This window comes from Polypterus senegalus, chromosome 3 (genome assembly GCF_016835505.1).
Source record: "Polypterus senegalus isolate Bchr_013 chromosome 3, ASM1683550v1, whole genome shotgun sequence".
Lineage (NCBI taxonomy): Eukaryota > Metazoa > Chordata > Cladistia > Polypteriformes > Polypteridae > Polypterus > Polypterus senegalus.
The window spans coordinates 288857319-288877766 of record NC_053156.1 but is presented as its reverse complement, the minus strand read 5'-3'; the positions used below and the strand labels follow the sequence as shown (position 1 = coordinate 288877766).

Here is a 20448-nt window from a genome sequence, read left to right as displayed (position 1 = left end):
GGTCAGCTATTTCCAGGTCTCTCCCGATGCGTTCAATTGGGTTGAAGTCCATTATCTGGCTGGGCCACTCAAGGCCATTCCCAAAGTTCTCCACTCCTGTGTTGTCTTTGCTTTGCACTTTGGGTCATTGACTTGTTGACAAGGGAACCTTTCACCCAGCTTCAGGTCCAGAGCACACTGGCGCAGGTTTTCATCAAGGTTTTCATCTCTGTACTTTGCTCTTTTTGATTTTCCCTCAACCCTGACTAGCCTACCAGTCCCTGTCACTGAAAAACAACCCCAGGGCAAGATGCTGCCACCGCCATGCTTCAATGCCAGAAGGTAGATGAGTGGTGCATGGTTTCCTCCAGACTTGCTGCTATTCTTCGTTTTATCAGAAAGTCCAATATGTGACTTTTTGCAGATTCCAAGCAAGCTGCCGTTGTGCCTTTTACTGAGGAGTGGCATCTGTCTTGTTATCTTGCAATATGATGATGCGGGTTTTGTCTTGTTATCTTGCAATATGATGATGCGGGTTTGAACCCGACACCGTCAATAATGTCACCGATGAGTTAGGCAGTGAGGCACAACAATGAAGCAAGGGGATGGTGCAAAAAGTGCTTTTATTTAAGACAGCATCGTCCAAAAGCAGTGTTCAAAAAAATAGTGCAGTGCATCAAATCTCCAATAAATAAATAATCCATAAAAAATGGGTGAATTAGTGGAGGTTAAAATCCATTAGAAAAAAAAACAAGTCCTTTAAAAGTAACGCAAACGAGATTAAAACAATGGCTGGAAGCAGTATCTTAAAATCCAAAGCACGGTGCCTTCTTCTTTCTACCTGGTGGCTCCCCTGCCTCTCCCATCAGGCTTTGCAACAGGGGAGTCCCCCTACCTGCAGGTGCAGCTGCCTTCCATACTGGTCCAGTAGCCCTCCAATCCCTGGCTATGATGGGCTCCATCCGGACTGAGACTTGGGTTCTTTCTTCAACAACAACAACATTTATTTATATAGCACATTTTCATACAAACAGTTGCTCAAAGTGCTTTACATATTAAAGAATAGAAAAATGAAAGACACAATTATAAAACAAAATAAATTAACATTAACATCGAATAAGAGTAAGGTTCAATGGCCAGGGGACAGAAAAACAAAAACTCCAGACGGCTGGAGAAAAATAAAATATTCAGTGGCCAGGGCGCTCATGCTGGGGCTAAACCTGCCCAAAGACGCCACGACTGCCGCTGCCTTTTGACAGCCATTCTTCTTCAATACCGGTCACTCCAGCACTGTAATCCCTCAGCTGGAGCGACCACTTTCTTCAGGCCCACCGAGTGTCGGCCAAACACTCCTCTGCAGGGGCTCACCTCCCAGCTGCCTGCCTTTGCTCCTGCTCTCTCTCGCTCGCTCACTTGCTCTCCTGCACCGGCTTTCCTCTATCTGCTTCCAGCCAACTTCCTCTCCTGCAACCTTCATCTGTTTTTTCTTCTTCTCCTTTCACCGTTCCGAGCCACCTTGTGCTTCTATTTATTACGGGGACGTGGATCAGATGTGGCAAATAGCAGCTCCCAGGAACAATTACAGATACGGACGGCACCTAACCTGTGCACTTAAGCGAGGACCGCCCGCATCACGAATTCACCCGGGAACCGCTCAGCCACACACACCACGTCCCCTCGCTAAGCCGCCAGTGCGGTGATTATTTATGTAAAAAGTAGTCCTGTGGACTTGAGCTGTGGACCCGCTACACCACATGCCATAAATACAAAAATTAGCGGAGTGCTGCAATAGTGCATGTTCTTCTGGAAGTTTCTTCCATCTGTACACAGGTTCTCAAGTGCTCAGCCACCCTGACCTTAAGGTTCTTGGTCACCTCTCTTACTATGACTCTTCTCCCATGATTGCTCAGTTTGGGGACAGGACTAGGAAGAGTTGTGCTTATTCAAAACTTCTTCCATTAAAACATAATGGAGGTCATTATGCTCTTGGAAACCTTCAATGCAGAAGATATTTTTGCAGCCTTCCCCAGATCTCTGCCTCAACACAATCCTGTCTCTGAGTTCTGTTGACAATTTCTTGCACCTCATGGCTTGGTTTTTGCTCTGATACACATTGCCAACTGTGGGACCTTCTATAGACAGATATGTGTCTTTACTGATCGTGTCTAGTCAGTTGAATTGACATCGGGTGGACTCCAAACAAGCTGCAGAACCATCTTATCAGTGATTATCGGGATGGGATGCAACAGAGCCAAAGTTGATAGCCCAATGTCATAGCAGTACTGAATATTTGTGTTAAAGTGAGATGTCTATTTTTGATTTTTTAAGAATTTTGTAAATAAATTCTAATGCCCTCTTTTTGCTTTATCATTCTGAAAAACTGAGTGTTGTTTCATGAATAAAGAAATTAATTTAAATGATCTGAACACAAAGCAGCAACATAACAAAAGGTGAAAAAAGTGAAGGGTCCTGAAGACTTTCTGGAAGCACTGTAATTACAGAAATGTCAAACCAAAACCACCATCTTTTATGGCCATCTACACAAGATATTTGACAGTATGGTGTATTTTATGTTTCTTTTTGGAGCTTCACCTTTTCACAGCTTCAGCATACTTTTAATTCCACCCGTTTGTGATTTGTTTTGGGTTAATTCCATATCAGATCATCACACTTTTGGATCTCAACATCACAGATTTTATTGAACCTTGGCATGCTGATTTCACCGTATGAGTAACCCACAGAACTGAAACTTGTCTTGGATCAATATTAAGGGAGATTTAAGCTAACAAAGTCTGAACTAATTTGGGGGGTATTATGACTTTTTTGACTGGCTATATCTACCTAAATATAAGTTGAACGGAAATGGTTCTCATATTCTTGAACAGTTCTTCTCCAGCTCTTTATTTTGTATAAATACTGTGCCAACCACAAAATATGTAACATACAGACAGACATTCTGTTTTATATACTGTATATACAGCTGACTTTTAATTGAAACAAGTTCATTCAAAGAAAAACAAAGCTCTCATTAAGAAATAAACATTTTTAACAAAAATACATTTGTTTCAGTGCAAGATGACGGTTCTTTATCAAACAGTGATTTTTTTTCTAACTCTTCGGACTCCCCCAGGGCTTCATATGGGTTGTGATTCTGCAGGCGCCGCCTTCTGGGCACTAGTTTCACCACACCTGGAAGTGCAGCCGGATGTTGGCAATCAAACACCTGGAGCATTTCTGGGTGCCCAATAAAAGGGGCCAGCAACCACCACTCAGGGACCAGAGTCGGGAGGAGGAGGACAAGGTTGCCTGGGAGGAGTGGTGGTGCCAAAGAAAGAAGAGTGGTTTGCTGTTTTGAGTTTGTGCTTGGGACTGTGTTGTGCCTGTGGGGTTGACGGGGAAGACGAGCCCCACAGGTGAAGAAAAATGAATATTTGTTTATTCTACATGTGCCTCCGTGTCCATTGGTGTCGGGTCGGGCGTCTATCTAGCGCCTTTCTTACACTGTGCATATATGGACAGTATGTATGTATGTATGTATATGAATATATATACTGTATGTATACACCATTTGTACAGTATGAGAATGTGCTACATAAATAATTATGTTCTTATATGTATCTGTGTGTGTATGTATGTATGTATGTGTATATATATATATATATATATACATACATACACATATACACATATATATTCTGGAGACCAGCCTCGACACAGACAGGCAGACACCAATGGTTCAAACACCACCACACATTTATTTATAATATTTACAATAAATAATGTCCTGCACACAACCCAGTGCTCCTGCACCACACACACCACAAGCCTCTCAAAATCCTGTCCTCTCATCGCCGCCTCCACTCCTCTCCTCCAAGCTTCATCCTCTTCCACCCGACTCCATCTGATGACTGGAGGGAAGCGGCCCCTTTTATATCTACCCAGACATGCTCCAGGTGCCTCCTGATGAGCTTCCTGCGGCACTTCCTGGTGTCCCTGGTAATACTTCCACCAGCGCCTCCAGGTGTGATGGAAGTGCTGACGTCAAGGGCTTCACAGACTTCTGGGCACCCCCTGGCAATCGCCATGGGCCTCTATAGGGTTGAGCTTCCATGCTCAATTTCCATGGCCCCCACACAAACCAGGGTGGCTGCTTTTTCGTGGTCTGGAGGAGACTTAGTCCCTCTCCCAGTACTTTTGCGTCCTGGCTGGGCACAGCCCCAGCCGCCGCCACAATATATATTACTGGGGCAACCCAGCCGGGACGCCCAGGAGGACCGGAGGAGGACTTACGCATTCCCCAGGCCACGTGGAGGCAACTGCCCTGGTACCTTTGACGACAACAGGTACAGAGCTTTGAAGCTCAACCGGTAGGGGCCCGTGGTCACCGCCAGGGGGCGCCCCTATGCCTTTGGAGCACTGGACCTCAGCACTTCCTCCACACCAGGAAGTGCTGGGGAGGGAGAGGAGCAGGGACACCTGGAGTGCTTCCGGGGACTTGCCGGGACATACCTGGAGCACATCCAGGTGATTATAAAAGGGGCCGCCTCCCCTCATACAAGGGCTGGAGTCGGGAGAACAGTAGGACAGAGCTCGGGAGAAGAGGCAGTGTGGTGTTGGCCTGGACTTTGGGGGAGTTTGGGGTTTGTGGTGCATTTTATTAGTTGTACATAATAGTGTAAATAAACGTGTGGTGGTGCTTTGAAACATGTCTGCTTGTCTGTGGGCTCGTTCCACAATATATATATATATAATAAATCCTGCGTCAGAGTACTTTATGGTGCAGTAGGGTTTTTAACTTTCTAACAGGAAGACCTCAGATGGCTCAAGTGGGTAGTCGCACTTTATCATCTCTCACTTTCACAACAGGGGATCCACAGGGCTGTGTTCTGAGTCTTCTGCTGCACACCCTCTACATGTATGACTTGTGACATATGTAAAGACTGTAGCAGCCACTCAACCTGACACAGACAGACACAGGAGGTACTTATAAAAACACAAATGTGTTTTATTTTTTCTTCACCTCGTGGGAAACGCCTTCCCCATTTCTCACAGGCACAACACAGTCCCACTAAGAACAAGCACACACAATACTCTCTTCTTCTTTCTTTCTTTCCCCTCCACGGCAAGCTTTGCCTCCCTCCTCCCGACTCTGGCTCCCCGACCAGTGTCGGCTGGCCCTTTAATAATGCCCCGGAAGTGCTCCAGGTGCTTGATGATGTATTTCCGGCAGCACTTCTGGGTGTGGCAGAAGAACCGCCCATACGGGTTCAGCGATTGCTGCAGCACCCCTTGGCAGTGCCCACGGATCCCAAAAGGGCTGCACCACACTCCAACTCCCATGGAGCCCTGCAGGAATCCTAGGCACCGCTGCAACCCAGGGGGATTACCATTGCTCTGGCCACGCTTGCTCCCCCGGTCCTCCCAGTGTGAAGGTGCTCTGACCGTCCACCACAGACTGCATTGCTACACATGACTCTAACATCATTCTCAAGTTTGCTAATGACACAGCTGTAGTAGGTCTGATATCTAATAACAATGAGTAGGCTTACCTGGATGAAGAGGAGAGTCTGTCACACTCGGGGCAATATTCTACGTCTGAACATTAGCAAGATGCTGATTGTAGACTTTGGGAGAAAACAGCAGAGGCGCTACCACCCTTTCAGTATTAACAGCACTCAGGTGTTGAGGGTGGATGGTTTCAGATACCTCAGTGTCCACATCACAGAGTACCTGACCTTGTCCAAACACACAGACATATCAGTAAAGAAGACAATCCTCAGGGATTTTAGGCTGCCCTCCCAATATGTAAAGAACTTCTAAACATCCAGAAAGTAGCCTTACAGGATGTATCGCCACTTGGCAGCAGGACCGCTACGCTCTGCTGAGAGTGGTGTGGTCAGATGAATGCATTACTGTGTATGCAATCTCTAACTTTAGGGACATCTACAACAAGCAGTGTCCAGCCAGGGCAAAGGAAATGATCACAGATGCCAGCCATCCCAACAATGGTCTCTTTTCTGTGATGTGGTCAGGTAAATGGTCCAGCTGCCTGAAGTTCAGGTCAGAGAGACTGAGGAGGACCTTCTGTTCATTGTCTATATGCATCTTGAATAAGGAAAGCTTCTAGAATTAGTTGATTGTGATCCTCTTGGCATCTTTTTAATTCCTTTTTAAAGGACCCATTTAAGTATCCTTCTTCTCAGCAACCCCTGCGCCCTCTGAATCTGCCCAATGGTGTAATACTGCTGGAACTGCAAGGAATTGGAGGCAATTTTAAGTAGCGCTGCTACAACAGAGACATATGCATTGAATTTAGATGGGCAGCACAAGTAATCACTAATATGTCAGCACACAATAAAAAAGAACAGTAGTTCTGAAAGATGAGAATAATTAAACACAAAGAGAAAATGAGATGATATGGAAGAAGGTGAGTGTCTGTTTGAAATCAGACTAGCGAGCAGAAGGAGGGTGTAGAATTGAAGAAAGAAATCCAGAGAGAAAAAGAAGGAGAAAACTGAGAAAGAACGATAAATTGAGTTGAAACAAGAAATCTGTTAGGTCAAATAAAGATCATCTTAAGTATAAAAGAGAACTCCCTCTGGGATTACCAAGTCTACCTAAACCTAAACCTATTCCATTCTTTTCAGTTTTAGGAGTCACAAGCTATGCTGAATGGATTGAAGCACACGGAGAAGAAGGAGGAAGTGTGAAGATTGATTGTAGATATCCACAAGGGTTTGGAAATTATCAGAAATACCTGACTGATAACAAATGGAAACTGCACAACGCCCTAATCAGATCAACAAAACCTAACACTCTGGTGACTGACGGTCGATACTCTCTGTATGACGACACCTCGGCCAGAGTTTTGACTGTGACCATCAAGAATCTGCAAATGAGTGATGCTGGGACATACTGGTGTGCAGTGGAGAGGACCCTGAATGATGACTACACCGAGATCAGGCTCACTGTCCAGGCAGGTAGGAAAGGCTTCTGATTTAACACCAATTCAACTCTCTTTGACCAGCACACTCACGTGTCATCTCGGCCTTTTGCTGGTTATGTTTTCTTCCTGTTACTCTGGTGGTGTGATGTGAAATTTTGCCAGAAAGTTGATAAATATTTTGTATGTCTTTAATTGTAACTTAGACAAAGCAATGTAATATTAGTGTTACAATGTTGATAATACCAGCAATGGTTTGATGCTTAAGAACCCCTTCTCCCCTTTTAGAACGGCAGGGTTGGGGTAAGTGCCTTAAACAAGTTTGGCTAATATTTCTCAACTGCAGTCTCTCAGTCAACCCCCTCAGGAAAGCCAGGCTGCCTAACTAGCAAGCTTTACCTTAACACTTGGTTTGGAGGGCAGGTGTGAAGGTATACTGTCCCACCATTGGTCTGAAGTATAGCTGTTTGGAATTGGCTTGTACCAAGCCTGTACCATGACACCCTATTGGCTGTAGGGGTTGGACTGAAAACCTATAAATTTGCATGCTTTACCCCTCCCTCTATCTGACCAAATGATGAAGGAGCATCTCACACACCATGAACTGAAAAGGACAACACAATGAAGAGCACAGCTCAGCAGCCATATTGAGACAGGCATGCGGCCTGTTCTGAAGAAAGCTGACCAAAACTGAGACATTTTAAGTAACTAATAAGTCTGTGTGCAGTCTGAAGCTACGCATCACCATTTATCAGGTCATATGGTTGCCAATATTCAAATGTACTTAGCATATTGTTATTATTTATGAATATTATCAATAATACATTATTAAATTGTAACTTAACTCCTGCTTGTCTTTTACTACACCTAATTGCCTGAGGTTATACATGTAGAAGGGAAGGTGGAGAGACGTTATATGGTACAATACCTTATAAACAGTGGTAAGTCTGTGAGATTTGAGGCATTCTGTCAAAGGCTACATATTAATAATACAAAAGAGGAAGGTTGAGTGACATATCACTCTACCAAGACAAAACATCCGGTTAGCTCATATCACAAGAACGACAAAGAGTCATTGGAAAGGTTTGGGCCAGCCACCCTTATAATATTTCCTGGCTGCAAACTTGATTAAATAGAACAGACATGTTCACACGACTGAGTCCAAAACAGAACTGATTGCTGCCTTAAGATGGTGGGTGACTTTTAAATTCAAGTAGAGGAAGTGATGTCATCAGGGCCGGAACCGGAAGTGACGTCCTTGGTTGTCCCCAGAATCAGTGCACTTCGACACCCCCTGGTCAGGCATGGAATTATGTTTACTCAAGCCCTTTAGTTGTCCCCTAATCGTGTGTGTGTGACACTCCCTAAGTGGAAAGCTCAACCCATGAAAGTGTTATGTCTCAGCTCTGAGCACCTGAGTCAGGTAGGCCGAGATTTTGTAGTAGTTTTTTCTTGAGGCTCAAGTGAAATGGTAAGCAATCAAGAAGGATCAAGAAAGAGGAAGGCTGAAAGGGTCTGATTCCACTGAAAACAACTGTATGACCAGCCATGCCTGTCCAACTCCACATGTGTAGGTTCTTATTCCAGTGCAGAACTCTTTTAGCCCTTTATGATAAAATATTCACAGATGTGTCCATCTCAGAGGTGTGAAGAGTTATGTCTGCTTGAATATGTTGCAAATTTCACACTCAAGAACTCCATTATTTTACAGATGGGCACAGAAATGCAGTGTGTGGACCAAATGGTTCTCAGCTCCATTATACAGACTTTGATTCTCAGCCTGGTCACTTTGTGTTTAAGGCTTAATTTTACAATTAGGCAGCAGTCAAGAGAAATAAAACCTAAGATAGGAAAAACAAAAGAAACGGAAGACAAAAGGGAAAGCACAACACCCCAGGGGGAAACTTATAGTACATGAAACCATAATAAATGCAGGACATACTCTGTTTCGCCTTCTTGGAGGTCTCCCTCAGTCCCTCCAGACATAACACAACATTTTATATTAAATACAACATCAAGAGGCAGACACACTTCAGTCCACTCAGGCAGCGGTCAGGATGAGTTAAGAAGCCATATAACCTGAAGCCTTACAACCTGAGGATAAGCGCTGTCTGAATCAGTTTTGTGAGTGCTATTGGCTGCATAACATTTTTCAAAGGGTCACACAGTCAGAAGCAGAAACCAAAATAGCAAATCACGGAATTTAAAGTGCAGTGCCAAAGTCAATACAGACCTACATGCAACTTGGTAAAGAACAGGCAGGTTTAGAAAATAAAGTATATGAAGTGGCAGTTTAAGGGCTCGTTTATACTTCACGCTCAGGATACGTACGCACAATCATCATTCCTGCCACGCGTTCCCAGCATTCATTTGACGCGTCCTCTGAGCAGGTCCTCAGAAATTAACATGACGCTTGCGCGAGTTGCTGTACCAGCAAAAAGTCGGGGGGTGTAGTGTGATAATAGGATGTCAGAGTTTCTGTATATGATCTACATGTGACAGAAAGCCCCTTTGAGGATTGATGTGTGATGTGTGATGAATGGTTTGATGTGGTGAAGGAAAATGCCGACATACAAATGCATTTGTGGTGCTTTTATATTCAAGTGTCGCATATTCCCCAACATAATGACACAATACAGTGCATCCGGAAAGTATTCACAGTGCATCACTTTTTCTACATTTTGTTATGTTACAGCCTTATTCCAAAATGGATTAAATTCATTTTTTTTCTCAGAATTCTACACATAACACCCATAATGACAATGTGAAAAAAGTTTACTTGAGGTTTTTACAAATTTATTAAAATAAAAACTGAGAAATCCCTTGTACATAAGTATTCACAGCCTTTGCTCAATACTTTGTCGATGCACCTTGGCAGCAATTCCAGCCTCAAGTCTTTTGAATATGATGCCACAAGCTTGGCACACCTATCCTTGGCCAGTTTCGCCCATTCCTCTTTGCAGCACCTCTCAAGCTCCATCAAGTTGGATGGGAAGCGTTGGTGCACAGCCATTTTAAGATCTCTCCAGAGATTTTCAATCGGATTCAAGTCTGGGCCCTGGCTGGGCCACTCAAGGACATTCACAGAGTTGTCCTGAAGCCACTCCTTTGATATCTTGGCTGTGTGCTTGGGGTTGTTGTCCTGCTGAAAGATGAACCATCGCCCCAGTCTGAGGTCAAGAGCGCTCTGGAGCAGGTTTTCATCCAGGATGTCTCTGTACATTGCTGCAGTCATCTTTCCCTTTATCCTGACTAGTCTCCCAGTTCCTGCTGCAGTAAACATCCCCACAGCATGATGCTGCCACCACCATGCTTCATTGTAGGGATGGTATTGGCCTGGTGATGAGCGGTGCCTGGTTTCCTCCAAACGTGACGCCTGGCATTCACACCAAAGAGTTCAATCTTTGTCTTATCAGACCAGAGAATTTTGTTTCTCATTGTCTGAGAGTCCTTCAGGTGCCTTTTGGCAAACTCCAGGTGGGCTGCCATGTGCCTTTTACTAAGGAGTGGATTCCATCTGGCCACTCTACCATACAGGCCTGATTGGTGGATTGCTGCAGAGATGGTTGTTCTTCTGGAAGGTTCTCCCCTCTCCACAGAGGACCTCTGGAGCTCTGACAGAGTGACCATGGTCACCTCCCTGACTAAGGCCCTTCTCCCCCGATCGCTCAGTTTAGATTGCCGGCCAGCTCTAGGAGGAGTCCTGGTGGTTTTGATCTTCTTCCACGTACAGATGATGGAGGCCACTGTGCTCATTGGGACCTTCAAAGCAGCAGAAATTTTTCTGCAACCTTCCCCAGATTTGTGTTTTGAGACAATCCTGTCTCTGAGGTCTACAGACAATTCCTTTGACTTCCTGCTTGGTTTGTGCTCTGACATGAACTGTCAACTGTGGGACCTTCTATAGACAGGTGTGTGCCTTTCCAAATCATGTCACATCAACTGAATTTACCACAGGTGGACTCCAATGAAGCTGCAGAAACATCTCAAGGATGATCAGGGGAAACAGGATGCACCTGAGCTCAATTTGGAGCTTCATGGCAAAGGCTGTGAATACTTATGTACATGTGCTTTCTCAATTTTTTATTTTTTATAAATTTGCAAAAACCTCAAGTAAACTTTTTTCACGTTGTCATTATGGGGTGTTGTGTGTAGAATTCTGTGGAAAAAACTTCATTTAATCCATTATGGAATAAGGCTGTAACATAACAAAATGTGGAAAAAGTGATGCGCTGTGAATACTTTCCGGATGCACTGTATACTTGATATCAATTTCATAATGAAATGCATTAAAGTATGTATGTTACATTTTACAGATAAATCATTAATTTCATTTAAATAATGAATACTGCTAATAATTATATACATGGGGGTGACATGGTGGCAGAGCGGTGGCGCTGCTGTCTCGCAGGGAGTCACGTCACTGGTGTTCCCTGCCTACAGTTTACATGTTTTCCTGCTGGGTTTCCTCGGCGTGCTCTGTTTTCCTTCCAAAGATATGCAGATTTGGTGACACTAAAATGACGTTAGTGTATGTGTGTGTCTGCTTGAATTCACCTTGCAATGAGCTGAAGCCCCATCTAGGGATTGTTTCAGCCTCGTGCCCAATGCTAGCTGGAATGGGCACATCCCTGGACTAAACATCCTTTTCAGAGATATTGCGGCGAGGTGTCCTCTGAATTTAATGGATGTTTCAGGCAATTCACAACACAGCGAAGCCAAACGTTTTCTCACCGTGATGATATCTCGCACTGCCACCTGGTGGAATCTTCCAGATTTACGTAAAGTACGTGCGCAAGTATAAATGGTAAAACGGTTGCAAAGCAGTAGCATCCACTGGAGCATGCATCATGTCGTGTCGCGTGAAGTATAAACCTGGCCTGAATGTGTTATTTTACAACTCTGCTGTACGGAAACATATTCCTACCATTCCAAAAAAGGAAATTATTGTGTATTGCATTATTTTACAAAACTATTACATTGTTCCACAATAACCATTGCATTGTTTTGTAAAAGCATTGTATTGTTTCACAATTACTTATTTTGCAAAAGAATTGTGTTATTTCATAAAGATATTGATATTGCCTACAGCTGCTGGTGTTGTCATGCACTTTCAAGCTGTGGTCATGCAGCTTTTGACGGAAAGATAAAGCGATACGTATGTAGCATGTAATCAGGTGACAAGGATGGGCTTGAATGAACTCAATTTTCTAAAACTTGACTTGCTTGTATTGAATGTTATTTGATTTTAATAAATTCAATAAAATGATTTAAAAAAAGAATGAACTCATCCTATATGCGTAAGGCTGTTAGACAAGAGGCGATATAACTGGAAAGGTTAACAGACTAAAATAGTTACATAAAGATTTTCCACTTTACCACCTAACAGCTAAGGTGTAGTGAGTGTCCTGGCACAAGAATGGTCACTGTCACATCATCCAGGTGGATGCTACACATTAGTGGTGGTTAAAATGGTTCCCCGCTGTCCTTGTGTTAGAAAAGCACTATATAAATATAATTAATTATTATTATTATCTTTCCAATTGTAGGAGTCACAAGCTCTGAAAAACATATCAGAGTCAGTGGAACTGCAGGAGGAAGTGTGAAGATTGACTGCAGATATAAAAATGGGTATGAAAACTCAGAAAAATACCTGATAGATGCTACTAGGAAGCTGAACAACGTCCTGATCAGAGCAAAGAAGCCTAACACGCTGGTGACGGACGGTCGATACTCTCTGTATGACAACACCTCGGCGAGAGTTTTCACTGTAAGCATCAAGGAGTTGCAAAAGAGTGATGCCAAAACATACTGGTGTGCAGTGGAGAAGACCCTGAGTGAGGACTATGCCGAGGTCAGACTCACCGTCCACTCAGGTAAGAGCAGCATTTCGGCATTTTTCAAACCAAAAATTATTTCTTTTCAGACATGGTGTAAATGCACTTGCCATGCAAAATTGTGTTCTGAATTTGATTTCTTTTCTATTAATTATACAAATTTAAAATTAAATATATAAATAAATTGACAATAATAAATCCATCCATCCATTTTCCAACCCACTGAATCCGAGCACAGGGACACGGGGGTCTGCTGGAGCCAATCCCAGCCAACAAGGCAGGAACCAAATACCGGGCAGGGTGCCAACCCACCACAGGACACACACAAACACACCCACAGGCCAATTTACAATCGCCAATCCACCTAACCTGCATGTCTTTGGACTGTGGGAGGAAACCCACGCAGACACGGGGGGAACGTGCAAACTACACGCAGGCAGGACCTGGGAAGCGAACCCAAGTCTCCTAACTGTGAGGCAGCAACGCTACCACTGCGCCACCGTGCCGCCCCAATTATAAATCATACATTATAATTCTAGGTTATAATTATACTGTATATAAATTTAAAAAAATATCTTGCTCAGAGTAGAGCTTTACTTTACACTCTTAGGAGCATGGAGGAAAAGCTTAAAAATTTACCAAATGCTTATCTTCGAGCCAAGACAGTTGTCTGTTGAGTATTGATCTATGTCTTTCAATTATACACACATTATAAAATAGTTTATATATCTCATTTTTATAAAACATGAGATTCAGCCATTTTAAAAGCAGTGTGTGACAGCTCAGCACTTCGTCTTCCTGCACAATAACATTTCTACCCCCCGGATGTGGCTTCCTCCTGACAAACCAAAGCACAATATATTTTTCATACTATGTGGTTACTTGTTTATTGATTTATTTCCGTATTTCGGTGGTAATTCACACAAGCAAATCAATTATGTATCTTTACCATGAGAAAAATTGTATCAGGAACATGTAATAAAATGATTATTTACAAATCCTTTTTGTTCTCTCAAACATTTGTTAGAAACACGGAAGGTGCCGGATCAATACTCAACAGCCGCTTGGCTTAAATCAAGGACATATTTGGTACGTTTTTTATGCTTTTCCTCCATGCACTTTGCTGCAGTTTAAAGAACCGGAGCAGAGAAGATTTTCTTAAAATGTACAGAAAACTTTACAGCACAATTTAATGTGGCAAATGCTTATATACCATGTTTGTGAAGAAATAAGTTTGACTTGGAAAATACGCACTGATCCTTTAAACACCATTTGAGCTCTCTTTGACCAGCAAAGTCGCATGTCCTTAGTGTGCCTTGCTGGTTAAGCTCCTATTAGGTCTTCCTAAGTAGAAGGTTTAATCCATGAAAGTGTTGTGTCACAATTCTGACCATTAGTGAGGCGTCTTCTTCATTTTCTTCCTATTCTCTCACTTCTATGAGGGGTCGATATGCTTGATCAACCTTCTCCAAACAGCTTGGTTCTGCACCTCCTCTCCAGTCAGATTCTTTACCTTCAGAACTTCTTTTACTTTATCAATCCAGCTCCACTTTGGCCCCCCTCGCTTTTCAACCTACTTTCCAGTACTTTCTTAGATATCTCTCCCACTTTTGTTGTACCTCTGATTGTCTCTTTTCTTATTCTGTCCTTTTTTGTAACTCCACTCATCCATCTCAACATTGTCATTTCTGCCATATCCAACTTCTTCTCCTGTTCTCCCTTTAATAGCCATGTCATTTTTTAACCCACTCATTCCTAAACAGGATTGCCAAGGGGGTTGTGAGTAATTTTGAAATTAGTGAATTTGAGTTTGCAATCCTATCCAGGGCTGAGTCCTGCTTTGTGTCTGTGTGAAAGAACTTAGTATGTTTTCTTTCATTTTTCACTTAAGTTGGCACTTAAGTGTTCAACTGCCTCAAGAAAAATTTAAGATATAAAGAGGTAGGGAAAGTGACAACGAAGCCACCCTGTTGCGCACTGCCAAGAGTTGACTCTACAATAACATAAAATAAAAATGAAAAGAGGAATAACCTTGGAGGTCAATCATTACCCCAAAAGCAAAAAGTAGATGTCAAGTAGTACATGTGTACCAAATTTCAAGTCAATAGGTCAAACAGTTTGTGAGCTACAGATGATTTAAAATCCCAGGCAGACACACGAACAGCCATGGTAGCGTATTATATATAAAGATCTTATGTACATTACAGAACCAACAACAACAAATCAAATAAAATTAATACTGTAATATATTGAACAATATAAATATACTGCGGTGGGTTGGCACCCTGCCCAGGATTGGTTCCTGCCTTGTGCCCTGTGTTGGCTGGGATTGGCTCCAGCAGACCCCCGTGACCCTGTGTTCGGATTCAGTGGGTTGGAAAATGGATGGATATAAATATAAAAGTAAAGTTGAATAAATCAGACTCTGCAGCTGCATGAATAAAAGGTAAAGTACCACTTATGGTTAATGGAAACAGCCCAAAAGTTGATAGAAATCTACATTTTGTACCTAATATTTGTATGCAAAATTTGGTTGACCTGCGTGAAAGCGTACTCAAGTTATCATGTTTACACACACACACACACACACACACACACACACACACAGACACACAGACATTATTCCAAAAATGTTATTTTTGGACTCAAGGAGGCCTAAAACATCAAGATTTATTAAAATTTTGAAATGGAATTTTTGGAGGATTCCAATACTTTCCTTACACCTCATATACGAGAAAGTCAGGAAGGTCTAAAACGTTGAGATTCATCAAAATCTCGACGTCAAATCTTTGGACGATTACAATACTTTCCCTATACTCTGTATACAAGAAAGTAAAAAAGTTAAAGGTTATTTCCATTTTGAAAAGAAAATAAGTTTGAAGGCACAATGTACAACTGTAGAGCCTTCATCAGGTGTGCAACTGAACAGGAAAGAGCAAGTAACAAATTTATAAGGTGAAGGTGAGAAAAAAAAAAAAAGTCCAAGGGAGACCTGGAGAATTATTTAATCCCTGGGTGTGAACCAGAAGCGTCTTCTGTTTTTCTTTGAAATTAATCATTAAAGAACACAAACGAAAGATCACTATGGGATATGAAGTGTTATACAATTAGCTTTGTAAAGTCTTTGACTTTAACTGCTTGAACAAGCTCCCTGAAACAGTCTGCTGACTGTCTCCTCGTTTCACATATGTAGATGATGGGATGCTTTGTCCAAGAAATGCAGTAAATGAGATTTTTATACCAGCAAGCAGTCTGTTGTTTATTATTGAATTTACCGGTGGTACCAAATATAAGAGTATTGTTGGTGACATACTGTATTTTCAAGTGACACAGTGGCTTCTGTTACAAATTAAAGTGCCTGTTGAGGAATGTACTGTAGCTCTCCTCTGTAAAGTGAGCTGTGGACAAGAACTTTATGTAGGCTAGGTGGTTGATGGAAAGAGATCAAGGGAATGTTAGGAAAAAAGGATCTCGTGCAAAATGAGGAAATTCTGCTTGACAACCTGTGGGAGACACAAAGTGCTAAAGTGGAATGGGAGGATGAGCAGAATGCAGGCTTCATTATCAGGGTTCCTCTTAGAGTAGATGTTATGAGGTCTACTCTTGGCTTGATTGAGGGCCCTGTCCACAATATGACAAATGCATCCTCTGTCAATGAAGAAACTCCTTGTTCTGAGTGCATCATTACAGAAGTCAACCTCATCACCGCGGAGGCGCTGGAGACTGAGGGACTATGAAAGACATTGAGACTTTTTAGTGTGCCAAGGACTTAAGAACATGTATGTCTATTGTCTATCCCCCACTAAGCCACACATATAACTTCTGTTCATATAACACTCAGTTCATATTGTAAAATGTTTTCCAACAATCACTGATATTACAACATAAACGAAAAAAAGAAAGCCAGATCACAAAGATGACATTATGTGAACACAAGGAGAAAAGAAGGTGATCTGGAAGAATGCAGTAAAAAGTGGGCATCTTCTGTTCAGGGTTCAGGGTTCAGGGTTTGAGGTCAGATCAACAGGCAGAGAGGAACTGATGAGTTGAATGAGACGTGTGGCAGAACTTCAAAGTAATCTACAGTAAGGGCTTGCTTGGAAAAGATGAGAAAGAAATACAGAGAGAGAAAGAAGCAGAAAACAAAAAAGAAAGTTCAATCGAAGTAGCAGAAATAATAATATAAGGGAGAAAGGGAAATTAATTAGAAATTAACTAATTTTATGTATTACTTTCTTTCCAATTTTAGAACTCACAACCTCTGATGAAGTGATTAGAGCCCGTGGAACTGAAGGAGGAATCGTGAAGATTAACTGCAAATATCCAGAAGGGTTTGAAAATTACGAGAAATACCTGACTGAAGTAAGATATAAGCGTAACAATGCTCTGATCAGAGCAAACAAACCTAACACTCTGGTGACATGGGGTCGCTACTCTCTGTATGACAATACCGCTGCAAGAGTTTTTACCATAACCATCAATGAGCTGAGACACAGTGATGCTGGGACATACTGGTGTGCAGTGGAGCGGACCATGAACGATGACTACACCGAGGTCAAGCTCACCGTCCACTAGGGTAAGAACAGCTTCTGATTTAACACCAGTTCTTCCACCAACACATTTGAGTGTCCTGTCTGTCTCTTGATGGCTTTGTCACAACCTTGCTACGCTCGATTAGTCCCCAAAAGGAAGGCTCTACCCATGGAAGTGCTCTGAGCTGTTGACCAAGTGTGTACAGTGCTTCAATTCCATAAATTAGGTTAACAAAGAGGAAGGCTCAAAGGGTCTGATCTTTTCTAGAACAGCTGTATGATTCTCTTAACAGTGAAGGCAATTCAGTGTAAATCTGATTTAGCCCTTTATGATAAAACTAGTTGTGCTATCTGTGCTATTAAGATATTTTGAAATCTAAGTAATAAACGTAGACTTTAGCGTTAATATGTGCAGTGCTTCATCTATTGGAATGTATTTTGTAATGTGCATAGTAATAAAATTGTACTTGTCTTTTTCGGTCAGTAACCATATATGGTTTAAAATCCCTTTTTAAAAAATATTTATGATTTAATCGCCATATAGATTGCTGAGTCACATCTTTACTACAACCCATAGGAGAGAACATAAAATAAAACTTCATTGAATGTGATCTTGATGTATTACTGACTGTGAACAAACAAAAAAAAATTATCTTTGATGGTGTGTTATCGTGATATTTCCCTCTACTTACCCTTTACCTATTTTCTTCAGGGATAAGTGTACTCATCAGGTTTGTTACTGGGTTGGTCTACTGTCACACCTTAAGATTAACACCCACATACATAGATATACGCTGTGGCAAATGGTAAGGGCCAATGCCTGGCCGGGACGCCCCTTCATCAGATCTGCCAGGGGGACAAGGGTGGGAAGCCCAGTATATCCTCCTAGTTGCTAAATGGCAGCCTCCCTGGGTTGCAGTGGTGCCTCAAACTCCCCCAGGGCTTCATGGGTGTTGGAGTTCTGTGCAGCTCTGTGGGGTTCTGCAGGCGCCACCAGAGGGTGCTGCAACAGGAGTGCTGGCCCCCATTGGGCACTGGTTTCGCCTTACCCAGAAGTGCAGCCAGATGTCAATAATCAACCACCTGAAGCACTTCTGGGTACCCAATAAAAGGGAGCCAGCGACCAACACTCAGCAGCCAGAGTCGGGTGCAGAAGGACAAGGTTGCTTGGGAGGAGTGGTGGTGCCAAGGAGAAGAAAGTGCTTTTGCTTTACTGGTGTGCTTAGTGCTTGGGTCTGTGTTGTGCATGTGCGGTTCATGAGGAAGACGTGCCTCACAGGTGAAGAAAATCTTCAAAATTAAGTCTTTGTATTTTATACGTGCCTCCCATGTTCAATCTGTGTCAGGTCAGGCGCTATATAGCGTCTTCTTACAATGCATACACACAGAACTTTAACATTGCCCTATAAATGACGCACACACAGTTGGTTAATCTCTAGCACTTTAAACCACACAAGTGCCCTATGAATAACACAACTTGTCAACTCTTAGCACTTCAAGAGACATACTTATTGTTGGCATGAACAACATACAATGTTTTAAATATATCTCAGACTTAAATATTACTTTAAACTCTAGCACTATATTTAAACATACAAAGGCTCAACATCCTTGGCTATAGGCCATTTATCAACCAAGAATATCTTACTTTACGTGTTGTTCCCTGCTATTGGGTGGAGCACTCACCCTCAGCCTTAATAAACCTTGAAGATCAGAGCGTATGGCAAACTTCCGACTGCTCCAGGTGCTCTTAATAAAAATGATCTTATTACCTCAAGCACTCTAAATATAAAGATAAAATATAGAAAGTTAAAAGCAGCATGGTATTTATTACATGAATAATACCAGTAGAAAAAAAGAATAAAAGAAAATGTGGATAGCAAAGTCTGGATATATACTGTATAGTCTTTAGAAATAGCTTACGGTAAAGTAAAAATGTCAAGGATGAATGTCCCAGGGCAGTATCGATCTAACACTGAAAGTTGTTCAAGAGATGCTTTGCTGATTATCAGATGAAATAGGTCTCAGATGGCTGGTGCCCCCTCCTGACGTCAGTCTCGCCCTCCTCTGAAGTCGCTCTGTTCTCTTCTGATGTCGCTCTCAGATGAGGCATATTTATTATAAATTTCTATGCAGTGGTTTCATGACACATGATTGTTAGATACTCTGATTGGCTGGCTGTCAATATGATGGATGAATTTGCTCAAACTCTTTAATCTCTTTGAGTATGTCCATTTTTCCATGGCATCTCCTTCTGTTCACAGGTTATCGGATACAGCCTGAACCATAGCCTGGCTTCCTTTCCTAAGATGTAAACCAATTTAGTCCTGGTGCCCTTCTCTTCACAAATGATAAAATCATCAGTACACCATGAGGTGTCTCCTGAATTCCTGCTCAGTTCAAACGGATGGTACTGTGATGGATATTGGTACAATACAAGAAAGCAGATTGCCTTTGACGTTAACTGTTCATGCAAGTGACTTGTATTTAATTCATCTGTTGTTTTGTCTTGAGCAAAATATAATGAAAATATAGACCAAAAATTACAGATTTTGCATACCACAACAGATGGTCTCTCAGTGGGAGTCACAAAAAAAAAAAAAAAAAAGAAAAACAAGAATGGAAGCAGCTGAGTGAAAAGAGCAGTAACAATGTACCATCATGCAGTGCCCCAACTGCTGCCAGTGCCATGAGACCCACATGACATGTGTTGACTGTTGAGGTGCTGCAGACACAAAAGGAAACACAGTGTGAATTGATGCAGGCTGTACACACAGAACTGTGAACATTCTTATTGAACTTATAAAAAAAAATATATTTTGCAAATTAAATTTCAATGTTGCAATACATGCAAGTTTCTTTCTAAAGGCTGTGCTGATGTCCTGAGGAACAGGGTCTGGCTCATCTTGGTGGCCTGATGACAGAGGCAGTTCCATGTTTCAACACTATGTTGTGCTGTGTACTGCACAAGCCATCACAATATGGCAGAATTTTGTTGGGCTGCAAACAGTGTGCTGCCCAGAGAGTGCAAGCACCGCCATCTGCCTTTTAATGTATGAATGATCTTTACCATCACCAATCATGTGTCCCTTCTCTCTTGTGGTGTTTGCAGATATGTGGATCAGGGCTTTGAGGAAGTGCCTTCTATTACCTTGAA

The 20448-nt window shown here is 42.3% G+C and overlaps 1 protein-coding gene across 1 annotated transcript in view; it reads left to right on the top strand.

The window, feature by feature from the left end:
* Window positions 1-20448, top strand: part of LOC120526280 (polymeric immunoglobulin receptor-like) — a 51310-nt gene that overhangs the window by 29621 nt on the left and 1241 nt on the right. The window contains exons 6-8 of the mRNA XM_039749388.1: window positions 6627-6959; window positions 12472-12798; window positions 17009-17335. Of these exons, the coding sequence (XP_039605322.1) occupies window positions 6627-6959; window positions 12472-12798; window positions 17009-17334 (986 nt within the window). The 3' untranslated portion in view covers window position 17335. The remainder of the gene's footprint in view (window positions 1-6626; window positions 6960-12471; window positions 12799-17008; window positions 17336-20448) is intronic.